The following is a 20,015-nucleotide window of genomic DNA, read 5'->3' as shown; positions in this document are numbered from 1 at the left end:
ACAGGTCAATCCTGGAAGTTTAATGGCCAGTTAGCCTAATCTGCTTGGTGAAGTTAGAGACAGACCACCAAGAGATCCTAACTCAAATCAAAAGTGGAAGCCACCTTAAGAATGACATCTGAGGTTGTCCTCCTATCTCCACAGGTATGAGCACATATGTGCATGTGTATACCTGCTCACACATGTGCCACTTGCACCGATATGTACCCATCCCCCATAAGTCCTGTCTTGGGGACTTTGTTGATCAGAAAGGAAAACAAAGGAAAGACAAACTGGCAGAAAACCAGGATTCCTAAGGGAAAGGCTAGCCTCTCAAGAGAGCTCATGTAGGGAAAAGGCACACTCCCTCCTAGAGTGAACCGATCCTAGGTGCCCCTTCCCAGATAAGGACCTCACCGAATCTACAAGCAGCTTCTTGCTGGACTCCCCAATGCTCTTCAAGGCCACATCCACATCCTTCTGTCCAGGGAGGCAATTCACACAGTTATTCAAGGAGTGAGACACGGCTTTGGCCACCTGAACACACAGAGGGAGAGAAGCACCTTAAAAAAGCAGCTTCTGGCACAAACGCCTTTACACGTTTGTTGTGAAAGAACAGGGAGAATATGCAGAGCTGACACCAACATGGAAATTATCCACTGGCATCTACCCAATGCTGTTTACTAAATTAAATCATCTCAGCCAGGTCTCTTATCTCTGCTGCCCCCACGCTGGGGTTAACAGTCTGAGATGCTGCACATCCCAGAGCTAGGATGAGCCACAGCAATGGGATCCAAACAGAGAACTCTCCAATATGAGGTCAGATTCTAAAACACAGGTACCTTCTATCAAGGGAAGCAGAAATACCTCCCTTACCTGGAGGCCTGCTGAGGTCTCCATGGTTAAAGCTGTACTTGAGTTCTTTGGATCACAGACCTGTGACTGATTCTTTCAGTGAACCTCTTGTGCCAACATCCCTGAAGATGTCAATTTCCCAAAGGGCAAAGTGGATGTTCCAGTACCCCTAGACCCAACTTCGAGATGCCCACATGCTGTCCTTTAGGAATACTGAAACAACTCCCTGTTCACACACTTTGGTATCCTCAGTTAAAAGGGAAGTTGGGAGGTAGGCAGTGGAATTTTCTTTCATCTAGAATATGTTCCCAATCAAGGACTTTGCCTAGATGGACCCTAACTAATTGGTTTCATTGAGTTATTGAAGAACCATTTGAAGAGGTGACAGTGAGCTTTGACTTATGGGTGACTTGACCTATTGTCTCTATCTTACTTCACAGGTTAAAAAGTGGAGGGGAATGAAGTAGGCCCAGGCCCCAAGCGAGCATGTTATGTCTGGCATCCCAAATCAGACAGACTTCAAAGACCCACTCCATACCTTGCTGATGATGAGTTAAGCAGATCTCACATTAATGTGGGGATTACCAGGCAAGATACAATAGTATCATGGATGGTCAGCCCTGTTACCATACACACTTTGATACACTCACCCCAGGAAAACATGCCCAGGAGGCAGCCTACTGACCTGCGCATGACTGTCATCACTACAGCTCCCGGTTCCAGGCTCACCTGGGCTAGTCTCTGCTGACTCTCTGCATCTCCAGGTGCAATTAAGGCCTGCTTGGCTTCTTGGATGAGCATGGCAGAGCCCTCCATCACGTCCCGAGCTGAATCTAACATGGCGTGGGCAGCCATAGGATCACTTGTTGATGCTGCCACTCCCCGGGCGGCCTGAGCCAGTGTTTTCAGAGCTTGGGCTGTCTCTCTAGCTGCCACTCCTGGGGGATAAAAGCCCATTAGTTTCTATTAAATTACATTAAAAGTTATATTTTTCCTTGGCAATAACCTTGGGGTCCAGATAAATTTTTGTACAATGTGAACTGCTGTGCTGCTCAATGAAGTGGCCCATCCCCTTGGCCCCGAGCCAATCCAGGAAAGATGCTGTACAAGAAAGAGAATGCTCAACACTCTGACATCCCTTATTCCCACTGCATCACATGTCCCGAGAAATAAAACATCATGTATATTGGAGCAGATGGATGTATATGCCTGGGTGTGCCTATGCATAGGTTGTGGGAAGTAATTTTAATTCAATATTCTTCCCAGTTGCCTTTACAAGGGCATAAACTGTACACACAAAATAAAGAGGACAGATGTGAGCAGCACAGTGAATTTGTACATATGGATACAGTCACCACTGCTCTGCCCATCCCCCACACTGCTCCTCACACTGGGAGCAATTAACACTCTCATCTGCCACCTCAGACTAGCTTTATCTGTCCTTAAACTTCACATTTAAAGAACCATATGGTGTACATTCTTTTGTGTCTGTTTTCTGTCTCTGGCCATCAGCTGTGAGATTGACTTGTGCTATTACGTGTAACCATTTGTTCTTTTTTCTTCTATGAAGGGTGATGTCATATAAACACACTCACATTCATTTACCTGTTCTGCTGGTGGGCACTTAGTATATTTCTTGTTATGGACAAAAATTCCAAGATAGTTCTTGTGTACACATTCAGATTGGCATGTGGTAAATCAAGTATCTTGGATAAAACATAGGAATTGAATTGCTGGATCATGGAGTGCTAACTTAGCTACAGAAAATACTACAAAATGGTTTTACTATTATCCACCCCACTAGCAATGCAGAGGAGCTGTGGTTCCCTCCAAATCTTAACCAGTAGGTATTGTTTCAGATTTTCCATTTTGGTTGGGCATGTAGCTGCATCAAATTTTAACTTTCATGCTCTTAAGAAGTAATGATGTTGATAGTACTTCTTAAAATACATTTAAAGGCTTCTTGGATATCCTCTTGTGGTATTTGTTTGTTTTAAAATCTACTTTGATAGAGATGATGTCACTGGGGAACATAAATCAGTCCTCTAAAGCTACAACACCACTCCACTTCATACAGAATAAACATGTGCCTACCTATGGCATCTGGTCCTTGACACACTATGAAGCTGAGGGCTAGGGGCACTTCCTTACAGGAGCAAAGGAACCTAATTTACCCTGGAGCTAGTCTCAGCAAAGTTTCCTACAAGGCCTAGCAGTGACAGTGTCCTGTCCACAAGACATTTCCAAGGTAGTGTGAGAGCGGGATCTGAGATTCCTAGCTTCCTACCTCATGCTCTTCAGTCTGTTCTTTGGGAAGGCAAAGCACGAGGTTGTCTTGTTGGAACATGAGCTGTGCATAGAAATCACAACCATGGACATCTTCCATTCTGGACTGCAGCATCCCAGAATCACTCCTTCTGAGTTAGCACAGATACAGCCAATGGTCTTCCCTGCGGTACTGATGAGGCTCCATAACAAGAAAGGTCCAAGACCCATAAAACCAGCCTCAGACACACACATCTGCAAATGTTCTGTGTGCTGCACAGCTGGGATGGAGAACCGTGATCTAACCAAGGCAGAATTTATATTGCTAATCTGCTTATCATACAGCTGGAAGAATGGAAGAGCTTGAAGTCAAGGATTTAGGGGTGGAGTATTAGCAAGGCCCAGAAGAGAAAACACAAATGTAAATAAAGCTAAGGTGAAGGGGAGAAACATTTTCTGTTTTAGCTTTTGGCTCAGGGTTGAAGGATGTGGTTGCTCAGCAGAGCTCCAGATGTGGTCATGCCCTCATCTTATTTGGTTTCCAACTAGCTGCATGTCTAGACTGCTGTCCTTCCCACAGGCCACGGCTTCCCACACGAGTGCTGGGAATTTATGATTGACTGCTGAAGAGTCTAGGCTGTGATGTCTAGATGACTTCTCATTTATTATATGAACTCTTGCATTCACTTCTATTTGAATTCTGAGAATATGGAATAAGACATTTATCATAAGTAATAAGATGCACTTTTGCAAAACCATTGAATGGAAAACATTTTATAGAGTAAGATGATTTAAAAATTAACACATTTTATCTATCTATCTATCTATCTATCTATCTATCATCTATCTATCTATCTTCTATATAATCTACCTACCTACCTATTTACTGTGTGTGTGTGTGTGTGTGTGTGTGTGTAGGTACGCATGCTACTCTAAGCATGTGGTGGTCGGGTGCTCATATGGAGAGCAGGCCAGAGGACAGCTTTTGAGAGTAAGTTCTCTCCTTCTACCATGTGGGTCCCAGAGATCAAACTCAGGTCATCAGGCGTGGTGGTAGGTGTCTTTACCCCTGCAGCCCTTCAGATTATTTTGAAAGTTAGCAACTGTAAAAGATAAAATCCAAAAGCCTAAGCTTGTCCATCTCATGGATCTTCTGCTGAGGACTCACTGTGAAATTTCAAGGCACAATAAGGACTTTATTTGAAGGAAACAGGTTTCCCAGAATGAGGAAGTCATATTGTCAAAGGCTGAAATAAGGTTGCCAGGAGGCCAGAGAGCCCTGTGAATCCAAAGCCAACAAGGCTGTGCTCATAGTCATGTTGTCAGTGGGAATCACCATAGGGTCATGTGATGAAGTCTCATGCCCCCGACCTGAAACTGTTCTTCTATGTACATCACAATGCCAGACCTACCAGGGGGAAACTCTACTGCACATGTATTTCAATAACTGCAAAACTTTGAGGAAACAGATTATTTTCACAGAATTCTGATCATCTGGATCTTCAATTCTCTTTAGTAGTAGCAAGTGATAGCAAACATAGTGGCATTTTTCATAATGATTGTTGTTTTGAGAAAGGGTCTCTTGTATTCCAGGCTGGCCTTGAACTCCTGATCTTCCTGCCTCCAGGCATGCATCACTATGCCCAACTTTCATACGCTTGTTATTTTCAGAATTCATGTATATGGCATGTAAAAACAGTGCCCCCAACGTAAAATGTAGGTATGACATAAATCTTTAATTCATTCTGAAGTGTTTGCAGAAGGTTCTATGTAGCTGTATTAAATGGTGCATAAATGTGTTTTGAATATTGAATTTGAATATCGAATTTGAATTTTGGCTAAACAAAATTCACTTGCAGCCCACTGTGTTAATGTGCAGCTTTTGAATGGTCCACATGGCTGAGGCGGGGAGAAAGGGAGCCGAGGCCCAGGGAGAACTTGCTCACACTCATTTTCTCTTCCCTTGCTTTCCACCCGTTCTTCAGTATTGTGGAAATTCCTCCAACCTGGAGAGCAGGGACTTCCTTATTCCACTCTCCTACAAGACTCCTGGACAGCAACTCTCTGACTCCAGAGACACGTATCTTTCTCTTCCCTGCCCACGGTACTGGTATCTGTTTCTATTGTTGAGTTTCCTCCTTTACCAGTTGGGCTTTTCTGATTAACTTTTTCTCTCTTGACCACTCACCATAGGCAAACTTATCTGCCTCTAAGATTTCAATCACTATGATTAAACTAACAATTATTGAAACTTTGTCTCCAGCCAAGCTTTGTCTCTTGATTTCCAGAGCTGCCTAATGAGATCACCATCTGCATATCCATTGAGTACTTCAAATCAAGTCTATCTGAAGTTAAAACTGCATCCTTGAACTTCAACCCCACCACTATCAACCTTGTACTCTTTCCCCCATAATTCCTAGAACCCTTCATTCACCTATCAGGCCACAGGATTCTCCACGTTACATTTTCTATCTCCATCCCTGCCGCATTCTAACCAATCACCAAGCACTGTGAGGCTTGCTTCTATAATCTCTCTTCTTATCTCCACTACTGCTATACTTTGGACCTTGAGCGTTCACCAAAGGTTCATGTGTTAAAGACTTGATCCCCATGGTGATGCTACTGGCAAGAAATGGTGCCTTTGGGCAGAAGAGATGGCTCAGCAGTTAGGAACACGGGCTGCTCTTGCAGAGGACCTGGGTTTGGCTCCAAGCACCCACATGGTGGCTAACAACTGTTTCTAACTCCTGTCCCTGAGGATCCAATGCCTTCTTCTGGCCTCCACAGGCATTGCATGACATGGGTACACTTACATATATGCAAGCGAAACATACATGAAGTAAAAATAACTTTAAAAAAAGATGTGGAGGCTTTAAGAGGCAGAGCCTATATTGAGGACTTCAGGACACTGAGTATATGCTCTTGAAGGCTATTATGGGCTACACCCCTCCTGCCCTCATCCTCACTCTCTTTTGCTTTTTAGCTATGAGGTAAGTGGTTTTATTCTACCAGATGCTCCTGCCATCATATGATGCTTCATCATAGACTAAAATAATCATGGACTAGAGTCTCTGTGAGTCAAAACAAACATTTTTTCTATATAAGTTAATTATATCAGGTGATTTGTTATAGTGTCAGAAAGTTGACTTTCTGTGTGTATGTGTGTAGGTATGCATGCTACTCTGAGCATGTGGTGGTCTGGTGCTCATATGGAGAGCACAGACAGAAGACCTCCTTGCCTCCAACTGCTTCTCTCCAAACTATTCTACACATAGGAGGAAGGGTCACCTACAAAAAAGGGCAGTGTGATCTGTTTCCACAGCTGAAACTCTCCAGTACATTCACATAATCTTTGGTCAAATTCTAAACTACTCATGTTGGCTATGGTTCTGCTCCTGGTTTAGCTTTCCAGCTGCATCATATTTATTTTAATTTTGCATAAATGAATGTTTTGCTTGCATGTATAAGTGCACCATGTGCATGCAATGCCCATGGAGGCCAGAAGAGGGCATCAGATCCCCTGGAACTGGAGTTACAGAAGGTTATTAGCCATCATGTGGGTGCTGAAGTCCCCTGCAAGAGCAGTCAATGCTCTTAACTGCTATGTCATCTTTCATATAGTCTCCAGCTCTATCTTCTTATTTCTTGGTCCCCCTTGCTTTTTACTAGAATTTAGTTTCTTTACTCAGCTTTCTCTCATGCACACAGTACTCCCCACATCAGTATCACCTACTAACTGTCTACCAAAGCTAAGCAGTGTACTGTCTAGGCTGTTTTCAGATGCCAAGTAGGCTACCTGGCATCCTGCATGTTGATGCAACTTCTATACATTTCATCCTCTGTACAGAATCTGCCAAGATATGGGAAATGTGTAGGACTTTTTTAAACTTAAAATCTCCCCCATATCATCTATTCTGTAAGAAATCATACCTACTTTTTCATTCTCCTTAAAAATGTTCTAAACAGGGGCTGGAGAGATGGCTCAGTGGTTAAGAGCACTGACTGCTCTTGCAGAGGACCCGGGTTCGATTCCCAGCACCCACATGGTGGCTATGAAACATCCTTAACTCCAGTTCGAGGGGAATCCAAAGCCCTCTTCTGATCTCCGTGGCTTTGCACGACATGGGTGCACTCACATACATGAAGGCAATACACTCATACTCATAAAAATAATAAATGAAATATTTTTAAAAATGTTCTAAACAATCTTAAAAACCCTGGTAAGGAAGGAGTCAGGTCTCCTCTGAAAATTGCCCTTCTTCTTTCACAGAATTGTATGTTTTTATTATTGCAAGTACTGTAGCATATTATACTATAACTTAACTCCTTGTTATATTCTTTTAAAGTAAAAATTGTATACAGTTTTTTAAAAAAAATCTAAGAGAAGCCGGGTGTAGTGGCGCACGCCTTTAATCCCAGCACTCAGGAGGCTGAGGCAGAGGCAGGCGGAACTGGATCCCTGTGAGCCTGGTCTACATAGTGAGTTTCAGGACAGCTGGGGCTATGGGGGCTATTGGGCCTCAAAAAGACCAAAAAAAAAAACCACCACCACCAACAACAAAAAACCCCCAAAAACATCTAAGAGGACTTTTGCCTGTAGGAATGACAGAATAACTCATTCATTGCAAATTAATCCTCTCACAGAAACACAACTGGAAAACATGTACTTGAAGTCACGGGCACCAAGGAAGAGCACCAAGATCTTGGATGAAAGGAAAATGCAGAGAGGAAAGTTCAAGGTTCAGGCCACCTTCTTCCCTCAAGACATTTCCTAATTTGGAAGTGCTTCAAGAAATGGAGGCTCAGAGTCAAGTCTCCTTTATGCCCAGGGGAGCTAAGGAGATAAAATAATAGCTCTGAATCCAAGAAAGACAACAGCCCTGGTGAACTCTACAGCCTTAGCAGGACACACTAAGAGCTGCATCCTAAAGTAAACTGGCAACAGACATCACAACTGAAGTCAGCACAGTACCTGATTTCCAACCTGTATAGTTACCTAACCTGTCCCTCACATAGACCCCTATTAAGGGCTCTCCGACCTTTCAGAGACATCTAGCACTGAGAACAAAACTCATCCCCTCAGCCCCTTGTTCTGCAGCACAACTCAACTTCCTTCTTACTGGTTTCCTGTCCAGCCCCACTCCTTCAGGAGACGCTGACAACTTCATTCATTCAGCTGTATGGGTTCCCCATATCCGTCTTTGATCTTGGAAAATTTTGTTGACATGTATTGTCATCTCTAATTTCTTTTTAATTTCTCTACTTTGGTGTTATATTTGGAGTCAAAGACAGTCCTAGAAGTCTTCTTTGTAGCCTAATGTGGTGATATAGTTTACTAATTATTTTATTACTTTAAATGCTTAGTTTAGTGGTTAATATTGTCAATTTGACAGATGTAGAATCACCTAGGGGACAAACCTTTGGGTGTATCTGTGAGGGAGTTACAGATTGGGTTAATTGAGGTGGGAAGACTCACCCTAACCGTGAGCTGCACTATTCAGTAAGCTGGGGACCTAGACTGAATAAATAGGAGAAAGTGAGCTGAACAGAAGCACCCATCCTTCTCTGCTACTGATGCAGAGGCAATGTGACCAGCTGCCTCTTGTTCCTGCCACCATGAATTCCCCACCATGATGGACTGTGTCTATTTATAAGCCAAAATAAATCCTTCTCCACTTAACTCTCCACTTGTCAAGTATTTTGGTCACAGCAAGGAGAAAAGTATCTTGTATATTTAAAAATAACCTTAGCAATAAGACTGTGGCGTCTGAACAATATGCTGTGAAGCTGGGGGGAAAAAAAGGACAGGTTTACTGTCAAATCAGCAACTCCTCCTCTCCCAGAGGGGTGTGCACCTGGCCACATGCATCATGAAGGCCATGAGAGTCCCACCTGTGTAGTGCTCGTTTCCTTGAGCAGCACAGGTGAGGAGCTGTGCCATGGAGGAGCCCACTGCCTTGGAGGTGCTTCCCAGGTCTTGAGCACACTTTTCCAGCTGAAAGAATATTCAAAAAAGAGAGAACTTAGAGGAAAAGAAACATCCACTGAGGTCTTGGCATAGCTTAGAATGACCCAGAATCAAATCTGGAACCTGAGCTCTTTCTTGAGTCCCCCATGGGGCTAAGCAGCAGCTGGGGGGGACAATAAAGAGCCTAGCTTAGAATAAGTAAGTCCGGGTACACAGACCACTAGCTGTGTGAGGCTGGTTGAATTACTGAATCCCTCTAAGTCTATTTCCTCAGACTTAGCTAAGATTTTCAGTGAACAAAGGCAATTCCTTAGGAAGTTGTAGCTGTTTAGAACCTAATTTAGAAAGTCTACAAGAAATCATTAGAGGGCATTATGGGGCTAGAGAGATGGCTCAGTGGTTAAGAGCACTGACTGCTCTTGCAGAGGATCTGGGTTCAATTCCCAATACCCACATGAAGGCTAATAACCATCTGCAACTCTAGTCCAGGGGAATGCCTTCTTCTGACCTCCTCAGGCATTGCACGACATGGGTGCACTTACATACATGTAGGCAACACACTCATATAAGAATAAAATCTTTAAAAAAAATCATTAGAGGGCATTAATTATGACGACAGGAAGTGGGCCACACATTCACCTGCACCACCTTCCTGGCATGTGGAACCATTAACATAGTTCAGTTTGAGTGTTATCCTTCAAAGAGTTCAAATTGAAAGATATTCAAGAGAAACAGAGATTTGAAGTGGTGAGATTACAAAAGTGACAGAAAGCTTGCTTTTCATGGACAGCATGCTATCTTGCTTAGATAACTGAATGAAAAACTCAGAGAACAAAATTGGCAAAGGCCTGGAATGGGGTAAGATAGTTGAAAGTTGTAGGCTAGCCTGTGCTATGTACTGAGTTTAATCCCAAACTATTTATAAAGTAAGCAAGCAAGCAAGCAAACAAAACAAAACAAAAACAAAAACCCCAGGTAGAACCCACACCCTAAACTAGCTTACCCACACCCTAGACTAGCTTACCCACACCCTAAACTAGCTTACCCACACCCTGAACAGCTTACCCACACCCTGAACAACTTACCGTTTCCCCTGGAAGTGGTTTCAGCTGACTTTCCGCAGCAGCCATCTTGGCATCCTGAAGCTCATTCTTAAGTGTCTGCACCGTGTTCAGTGCTGAATCGATTTCCATGGGGCCACAGGCTTCATGGGCCTGTTAATAAAGGGAGAAAATACATAAACTAGGTCTGCTTGGGAAAGTGTCCCTCATACCTTGCAACATACAAACCATTTTCCTAGAGACTCCTGGTGATTTTTTGACTCTAGCAGCAGGCAAGGGCAGCACACACATTTCCCAGAGAGTAAAGCCATTCTCAGGACCTTAGCTGTACTTTACCTAAGAGATTAATTATGGATATCTTAAGACTGGAAACGCTTAGCGTCTCCTTGAAGGTATTTTACACTCAGATGTAGTGGATAGGTCCTTTATTCACTGCAGTGGTAGAGCACACAGCAGAGCATGTACAAATATCAAAGCTTGGGATGTATGTAGGTGTATGTGAACACAGAGGCTTGGGATGCATACAGCAAATGAGTGAGTAAGCAATCCAAGGTAGGGCTTCAGGGAGAGACAAGAGCAACCTTATTCTCTACAAATTTCCACATTTTAAATCCTTATCCTTCCACACTCAAGTTTTTCTCCTTAGCTATTTGTTTTACCTCTTTAACTCTCTTGATTATTTGGAACACAGTACTCCAAAAGCTGAACCTTCATGGCCCCAACACACACATTAATAAATTGCACGCACATGCAATGTAGCTGACGAGCAATTTCAACATTGGTACATTATCACTTCTTTCCTGTTTTGATAACTGCCCCAAGAACCACAGCAAATACTAAGTAACTGATTTTTTTGTATGTGTCTATATTATTAGGTGCTCAGGTCACAAAATTAAGCCAATGACAGTGATACAATTTGATTAAACTTTGATTCCAGAGTTTCAGGTACAGAAAAAGCAATATAAGCCTTCCCAGCTTCTCCCAGGGCCATGGAGCAGTCCCCGCTTTGGGGCCTGTTGCTTCAGAGGAGCTATCTGATGCTGGCATGTGTCAAGATTCACAGAGACGATAACAAGCAGCTGTTTGGGCTGTATGGCCCAAGATTCTGATGGTTGCTAAAATGCATGTCGGGAAGCAGCATTCTGATAAGTACCCCAAGCCCCCAACACACACCAGACCACTGCAGTGTGACTTCTAGGCCCACTCCAAGAAACAGCTCGAAATACAAACTTTTGTAGAGATAGCCTAAAGCTCTGGGCATTCTGCTCTGGCACTGCAGTGTGCTCTGCTCATAGCAGGCATTCAAGCTAGCTCCCATCCTCTTTGCTTACCAGTTTACGAAGCTGCTTCTTTCTATAAAGGGTTTGCTATGAGAAAAAATGAATTCAGGCCAGAACTTCATGCTAATATTATATCAGAGTAGTAATGAGTGCCTTTGATAATTAATGAGTTTCATACAGTTTTATTTAGTCTCCAATTCTGTTCTACTGAGAACCCTGTTAAGGTGAACATGTCCATGGAAGATGTGAAAACTTCTCAGGGAAAAAAAATGACAGTTAAAATAATACCACACTACTTCCAAATATATTTTCTACCTACATAACTTGCTATTAAGCTCTCAAGATGATACCTGAAAGATATAGGCATAATCAATTATTGCTATAGTTTGGTTCTGAAATAGCCAAAGGTGGTAAGAGAGTAGTCTCAGCCTATGACACTCCTGGGAGGAGGCAGAGCCTTCAGAAGGTGGGGCCAGGTGGAAGGAGATTAGGCTTTTGAGGAGTTTGCCCTTGAAGGAGTTATTGGGACCCTGGCTCCTTCCTGGTTTTTTTTTTTTTTTGGTTTTTGTTTAACTTCCTGGCTGCCACAAAGCGAAAAAGTATCATTTGCCTGTATTTTACCATGACATACAGTACTGCAACCAGTCCAGGACAAGATAGCCAAATGACAGGCATCTGTGAAATCATGAGCCAAATAAACCTTCCTCTTCCTCCTCTTCTTCTTCTTCTTCCTCCTCCTCCTCTTCCCCCTTCCCCACCCTCCTCCTCTTCCTCCTTCTCCTGCCCCCACCTCTTTCTCTTCTTCCTCCTCCTCTTCCTCTTTCCTCTTTCTCCTCCCCCACCCTCCTCCTCTTCCTCCTTTCTCTTCTTCCTTCTCCGCCCCTCCTCTTCCTTCTTCCTCTTCTCCTTCCCTTTCTTCCCTCTCCTTTTTAGTTCTCTTTTTTTCTCTTTTCTTTTTTTAAAATTGAGATAGGGTCTCATGTAGCCCAGGCTGGCCTCAAACTTATGACCTTGAACTTCTACTCCTTCTGCCTCTATCTACCAAATGCTGAGATTATAGGCACGTGCCATCAAGCCTAGCTAAACTGTTCTTCCTTTCATCTGATTCTTTCGGTATTTGTCACAGTAACTGAAAGCTAACACATTTGTTTTGGCCCACAATTTTATTAGGTATCAAGATACTTAATGACAACCAGTCTCTCTGAAGACTGAAAAACAGACCATTGCTTGTCCCAGGATATGGGGAGAAGTAGAAGAAGCATGAAGGTTACCAAGCCTTGGGAGCCTGTGCTAAATGTACTAGAAGTCAACCCATAGGCCTATCTTTAATAGCTATCAAATAGAATGGAAGGCTTTGCTGAGAAATAAGGCAGGCAGAGCTGAGGCCTCCTAACACCCATACCACAGTAACAGGAAGGGATGACAAGCTGCACTCCTGAAAAGCTAACTGCAGGGACAAGGCCCCACTTACCTTCTGGGAGGCAGTGCGCAGTTCAGCCAGGCTAGTCGCCAGGTTCTTGGCACACTGGCTCAGCTGCATGGCTGCAGCCTGGTCACTCACAGTGGGTACTGCGGCCTTGGCAGAGGATACCATCTTGCTTCCAGGCTGTGGCGAGATGAACACAAAATCAAACATTCAACAACAATGCCTGTGTAACAGCTAGAACTTTTTTCCCTAAAAAGGGGACACATTAAACACGAATTAGTTCCCTACTCTTAACCCTGAGTTACCAATTCAGATCAAATATAGTACATCCTAGAAATATATGTATTTTTCAAGTATGCATCATGGTAGGGGTAGGGCAAGCAGAATAAGGGAAATAGCTTGAAATTCTCATTTAAAACAGATTTCAAAGATATTTGCTTATTAAATATGCTTCTTTGTGCTTCTCAGAGTAGTTCTGTTCTCCAAATTGCAAATATATGCAAAAGACTATTTATAAAATTGAAGGCAAAAGGGATGATCTCACTTTTCACAAACCGAAATAACTTCACTATATGCATGAAAGACTATGCACATGTGAATGTACTTTTAAGGATGGATGATACTATTTGTGTTGTTTTACAGTGTTTAATTCTACCAGTTTCTTAGTTGACAGTATCCCATGTGCCCGGCTAATGTTTCTCAGCCCCCTATTGGGCATGTATCCACTTTTCTCTATGCACACCTGTAGTCCCAGCACTTGAGAGGCAGAGGCAGGCGGATCTCTGTGAGTTCAAGGCCAGCCTGGTCTACATAGTGAGTTCCAGGACAGCTGGAGCCACAGGGACACCCTGCTTCAAAAAAGACCAAAAAGAAAAAAAATTATTTATTATTTTTATGTGTATGCATGTATCACCTGCATGTAGGTAAGTGCACCCGCGTCTTGCAATGCTGGAGGAGATCAGAAGAGGCTGTTGGATCCCCTGGGACTGGAGTTACCAACAGTTGTTAGCTGCCATGTGGGTGCTGGGATTTGAACCTGGGTCTTTGGCAAGAACAACCAGTGTTCTTAACCGCTGAGCCATCTCTCTAGCCCTAGCAATTTTGTTTTTAAAGTGCTTAACTCCATCTTATACATCTTATAAAAGATATATTTAAAAAGTATGCTCCATGGGGCTGGAGAGATGGCTCAGTGGTTAAGAGTACTGACTGCTCTTGCCGAGGACGCAGGTTCAATTCCCAGCACCCACATAGTGGCTACGAATCGTCCTTAACTCCAGCTCAGGGGAATTTGACGCCTTCTTCTGACCTCCACAGCACTGCATGACACAGGTGCACTCACAGACATGCAGGCAATACAGTCATACACATAAAATAAAAATAATAAATAAAATATTTTTTAAAAAGTATGTTCCATAAACTGCAAGCTGCAAATTTAGATTTGTTCATCCTTCTGGAAGGACAATCCTACAGTATTCATAAAGAAAGTTTAAAATGTACAAGGAGTGTTGGAGAGATGGCTCAGCCGTTAAAAGCACTGGCTGCTCTTACAGAGGATCCGGGTTTCAGTTCCCAGTAACTACATGGTGGCTAACAACTGTTGGTAACTCCAGTTTCCAGGGGATCTAATGTGTTCTTCTGGCCTCTGCTGCCATTGTACACAAGTGGGTGCACTTACACACATGTAGGCAAAACACTCAAACATATAAAAGAAAAATAAATAAAATTTTTTTTTTAATGTATGTGGCTTAGGGTGGAGGTTAACTCCATGATAGAGTGACCAGAGCCCTGGGTTTAATCCTCAGCACCTAAACAAAACAAAGCAAGTATATATATATATATATAGTTTTTAATTTCTTGATTCTATTGCCTTAAATTAAAAAAATAATAATTTATTCTAGCCAGGTGTGGTGACACATACCTTTATTCCCAGCACTAGGGAGGTAGAGGCAGGCAGATCTCTGTGACATGGAAGGCAGTCTGGTCTATAAAGTATGTTCCAGGCCAGCTATGGCTACAGGAAGAGCCTGTCTCAAAAAACAAGTAAAAACAAAAATCTAAAAAAAAAAAATTTCATTTACTCTGTGTGTGTGTGTGTGTGTGTGTGTGTTTGGGTGGAGGAACATGCCATGGCATACATGTGGAGGTCAGAAGACAACTTGCGGGAGTCACTTTTCTCCTTCCACCATGAGGGTCCTAAGGATTGGACTCAGGTAAGTAGGTTTGGTTACAAGTGCCTCTATACCCATTGAACCATCTCTTTGGCCCCTGTTACCTTTTATTTATTTATTTATTATTATTTTATTTATTTATTTATTTATTTTTTTGGTCTTTTTGAGACAGGGTCTCCCTGTAGCCCCAGCTGTCCTGGAACTCACTATGTAGACCAGGCTGGCCTTGAACACACAGAGATCCGCCTATCTCTGCCTCCCAAGTCCTGGGATTAAAGGCGTACGCCACCATGCCTGGCAACTTTACCTTTTTCTTGTAAAGAACTAAGTGTATACACGGCAGAAAAAAGAATGAAAGGAAGAAAAAGTAGAAGAAAGAAGAGAAACAAAGCAGGTTTAGAGGAAACGTGCCCATACTGTTCAGCCCTAACACACTATAATCCTTCTAGGTGGGGACTAAACACAGTTGGCTCAACATCACTAACAAAAAAGAGAACTTTGTCTAAATTCTAAGTTTCATTGTGTGGAAAGAGATCGAAACCTTCACACATTAACACTGCATGCGGAGTGGCAGCTCTTGAAACACTAACCCACTGGCACTTTCCCTGCACATTAGCACTGTGCTTGGTCAGTGAAATCTCCTTCATCTAAAACAACACATGAAAGAAGTTTTGAGGCTGCTTAGACTAAGACTTAGCCAAGTCTGTGGAGTCTGCACATGCACACTCCTTTCCTTAAGGCCAAAGGGCAGACTGCCAGCAGGTGACTGCATATGACCATGGTGCTTATGTCTATGTTACCTGGAGGAAGTTCTGGCTGGAAATGATGAGAGCCAGCTGGGCACTGAGGTCTTCTGCTTGAGCTTGGCTCCCTCTCACCCCCTGTACCAGCTGAGGGATGTGATCTGCCACTGCCTGCAGGATGCAAGGAGATGGGAACTGATTAGCAGAGGTACAACTTTCAAAGGAGAGGGAAATGACCCAAAGGACTATTTTGGATTGTGTGATCCAATCTTGTGAACACCAGTACCAGGAGTGGAATTCAACAACACACTTGAACCAGCAGGGTCCTTCCTCACACGGAATCCCCTTCTCTGGCCCCTCTTCTCTCCACCCCTCCCCACTCTACCCTAAGGTCCTGATAGTCTCAATCTGTTTGGTAGAATGCTATTCTCAATAACAAAGCCTTGAAAGAATTTTCTAGTTGCAACCCACAAGCTCCTAGCCATTAATGTTACAGAGTCAGAATCAAAGAACAGACATAATTGACAGGTGGATAAAATGAGGTGGGTGATCCCATGACTAGAAGAAGCAGGGGAGAGATGCAGCAGCTAGCATGTTTAAGTGCTCATGGCCTCTGACTTTGCAGGTATGGAGTCCATACCTGCATGCTGGCATGGCTCCTGTTTCTCTGCTGTAAGTAGCATTTAGCATTTCTCAAACGGGGATAACCCAAAGCAGGGGAAAGAAGCCATATTTGGTAAGGCAGGGCTGCCAGATGGTAGCTACCTCCTGTGGTCCACCTTCTCTGTGCTCCTCTTCATTTCCCTCTGTGCCCACTCGCCCTCTGATGGACTTGGCCTTGGAGGTGCTAACACCACCACTGTCATTGTTGGCTAAAGGTGCCCAGCAAATTTTGGCTTGGTAAAATACCCCTCCCCTCAAGAACCCAGTCCAGCAAGAGTTTAAAAATAGTTACTTGGAAATATCCCCAGGCACTTTTCAGGAGTGCTGATTCCAGTAATTTGGTCCATTTTCCTCTCTTCACTTAAACTTGACATCTAGCATCTCTTTCTTTCCCTGGCAGGGACTCTAGGAGATCTAGCACCTTCAGTCCCTTTACCAAAAAAGGAGAGAAGGCTCCCTCAGCAACAGGTCCCTGGACAGGAACAGCTTCTGGTTCCTGAGGAAGCAAAGGTTACTTCTCCACACTGCTGGCAACTGAGTAGAGGTTGGAACAGGAAAGACCCACAATGAGCAGCAACTTTACTCTCAGCAAGTCCTTGTCTTTCCACAGGTCCCAAGTACCAAAGAGACAGGACACCTGAGCATCACAGAGGCTCTTCCTCCTATGACAAATTCAGCTTTGAGGGGGAATCTCAGAAAACTGCAATCAGGAATAGAGAGTTCTAAGCAATTTCTCCTCAGAATCCCAGCTATTTCTGAAGTAGAACCCAATTTCCACTAAGAAGTTCAGCCATTTCTGAAGAAGTAGCAGCATCCCTCAGATGAATCACTATTTTTCGGAAAAGATTTGAAGGATAAACAGGAGGATTTAGCTCTCAAAACCCAAACATAATCAGCCAATGCCTGGCATCTGGCCTCCACTGCCAATGCTCTCAGGAGTCTCCAGGCAGATGTTCTGCCACATGTGAGCAATGGCTCTGCAGGAAGACTTTGTGTCTGGCACCATTCAGATGCATTCTGGGAGAGTCAGCCCTCTTGGTGGGAAGAGACAGTGTAGTAAGCTGTCCTCAACACAACATCAATGCCCCGTCTCAGAAAAACAGACAGATAGGCTACAGATAACAGAAACTACCAAAACACAAGGCCCATGGAGACCAGACAAAATGAAAACAGACCTTGGATTAGGAGAAAACATGAAATCAACCTGCTACAATGAATAAAGACTGAATGTGAAGGCCTACCCCCCAAGAGTAAGGCTCTCTGGAAAGTCAACAACTCATTATTATTTCAGAGCTCTGAAATGGCCTCATCGATTCTCTTTATTTAATTCAGTCCCTTAAAAAGAATTTATAAAGGAAAGACTATGCTGGGGCCGGGGGGGGGGGGCCCTCCTTCCAAATTCCAAACACAGGCCATTCACTTAATGGACAAAAACCAGATATAGTTACACCTAGAACATGGAGCCATAAGAAATTGGATTAGGGTCCTGGAAGACCTGCCTTAAATGAGTTACCAGGGCAGTTTAATACTATCAGCCATCTATTGTAGACCTGGCCCTCTATGCACACAAAGCTTACCTTGCAGCTCTGGACCAGCTGCTGCTGTGCCGCAGGGTTCTTGTTGGAAATGGCTGCATTCTGGGAGGCTGCAATGGTCTGTGTAGCTGCAGCTGCAGCCTGCTTGGCTGCAACCTGCAGAAGACAGTGACACATGTCAGTCTAAGTTTGTACACTCAAACTCCCACATCAAGCATGTCCACTACAGGAGCAGGCACAGCCTTTCGAATCCCAGCCTTGCCATGCCTTGATGACAGCCCCGGTTTTGCACTTACTAGATGGAGTAATAAAACTGGGAGGCCTGGAAGCTTAAATCTCCAACCTCATTTGTCTTTCTTAAAAAGAGTAGGGACAATTGCCATACTGAGATGACACTGGCAAGTAAAACAGGGTCTAAATGTTCTAGGGGAAAAATATGTCCCTCATGAAGCATAAGCTGCTCTCTATGTCAAGCACAAAGAGAGGGGCCCATGACCTTCCTTCCTTTCACATCACCTAGAGGCCTCAGCTCAGACATTGACACTGGCACCCTGGGGTAATTAATACAGTTCACTCTCTTTTTTTCCTTCCAAGAATGGGGCTAATTTTCTTCCAGAACCCAGGAGACTGTCTATGGAGGGGTTCTCCATTAGACAGATAACCTGGCTTCTATCACCCGCATTTTAGTTCAAGGGTCTCTTGTATACATTCATGAAAATAAATGTATTTTCTTATGCAGTTGACCTGTTATTTCCATCTCTTTTATCAGAGTAAATATTCTGAAAATGACAAAAATACCAATTCTCTCTTCCACCTTCTCCATCCAAGCCCACTCCCTAGGTCCAGTCCTCAAATGTCCCAATTTTCTACAGGAAGTGGGGGAAAAGTAACTGCCTCCAAGAAAATATAAACACTTCCCATGACTGGTCCTTCTTTAATTCTAGGACAAAAGACCCCACCTCCTCCTGCAAAAGACCTACATCCTATTTCTGAATTTTAAACTCAGAAAAGAACCTGAGTTTTCAGAAGCCATGAACTGAAGCAAAACTTCAAATTGTGTCAATACTGTTAAAGCACCTAAACTATCCAACAACACTGTTAACTTTGATTCGGTGTTCTTTATATAGGTATCATTTTGGTGATTTGATCTCCCCCCCCCGCTCCCCACCCCCAAATAACTGTTTGCCCCCTAGAAGCCAACTCGTTTCCTGACCTCTAGCCGGTTGACAATTTTTTTCTTAATAGCGTTCTGGGCAGCAGCGTTGGTTGCTACCCGTAGACCTTCAGCAGCTTCTCTCAGCCTCTGTTGCTGGTCTTCATTCTCTGGGTTGGCTGCAGCCCCCTGAAAAGGTGGAAATAAGATTCCAAGTGGTCCAGGGGTAGCAGGCTACTGTTACTAATGTATGCCTAATTCTACTTCTTCCTAATAATGCAAAGTATTTGGAATGGAAAGCCACATGCTACGATCACAGGCATGTGCCACCATGAGGGGTTTATATGGTGCTGGAATCTAAGTCAGGGCTTTGAGCATGCTAGGCTGGCACTCTACCTACTGAGCTACATCTGGAGCCCGTACAAATATCATCTTTATACTAAAGATCAAACCTACATGGCTATACAATGTCAAAAAATCCAAGGTTTAAAAGACAAAAGTTTATTATACATCCCTCCATTAGTATATATGATTTTTTTGTGTCAGCCAAAATTAATTTAAATAAAGAAACATATTAGTCTAATCTGGAGTTTACTTTTTAAAATCATATAAGATAAAAGGCTCAGTTATTTTGCTTCCAGGACGGACAGTTGTGTGAGCTCCATTTACTTAAATTCTTTTTACTGAGTTGAAATACTATTGTATCAAATATTAAAAAGTCAGTTTTTAAAAAGTCATTCTCATTACAGGAGAAAATAGAATAGTCTTTACCATAGGCTGAGAAGGGAGGAGGGGAGGGCCAGACAGAGCTAGGATGGTTAGTAGGAAGCAGGTACACAGTACAACTGAGAAAGAGTAGTAACTTTGAATATTCTATAGGAGGGGAACTAGTGTTGAAAAGAATTAACTATATATTTTA

The 20,015-nt window shown here is 43.3% G+C and overlaps 1 protein-coding gene across 7 annotated transcripts in view; it reads right to left on the bottom strand.

Annotated features, from left to right (window-relative positions):
- Tln2 (talin 2) overlaps nt 1-20,015 on the bottom strand; it is a 488,380-nt gene that overhangs the window by 112,058 nt on the left and 356,307 nt on the right. For all 7 annotated transcript variants that reach the window (XM_008856023.3, XM_029557653.1, XM_029557654.1 and 4 more), the window contains 8 exons: nt 19,157-19,285; nt 17,986-18,099; nt 15,803-15,916; nt 12,880-13,014; nt 10,153-10,281; nt 8,992-9,094; nt 1,564-1,772; nt 397-516 (listed from right to left, as the gene is read on the bottom strand). In XM_008856023.3, coding sequence (XP_008854245.1) covers nt 397-516; nt 1,564-1,772; nt 8,992-9,094; nt 10,153-10,281; nt 12,880-13,014; nt 15,803-15,916; nt 17,986-18,099; nt 19,157-19,285 — 1,053 coding nt within the window. The remainder of the gene's footprint in view (nt 1-396; nt 517-1,563; nt 1,773-8,991; nt 9,095-10,152; nt 10,282-12,879; nt 13,015-15,802; nt 15,917-17,985; nt 18,100-19,156; nt 19,286-20,015) is intronic.

This window comes from Nannospalax galili, unplaced genomic scaffold (assembly GCF_000622305.1).
Source record: "Nannospalax galili isolate Female #2095 unplaced genomic scaffold, S.galili_v1.0 scaffold288, whole genome shotgun sequence".
NCBI classification, from domain to species: Eukaryota; Metazoa; Chordata; class Mammalia; order Rodentia; family Spalacidae; genus Nannospalax; species Nannospalax galili.
The sequence above is the reverse complement of the archived record's forward strand: the minus strand, read 5'-3'. Positions and strand labels throughout refer to the sequence as shown.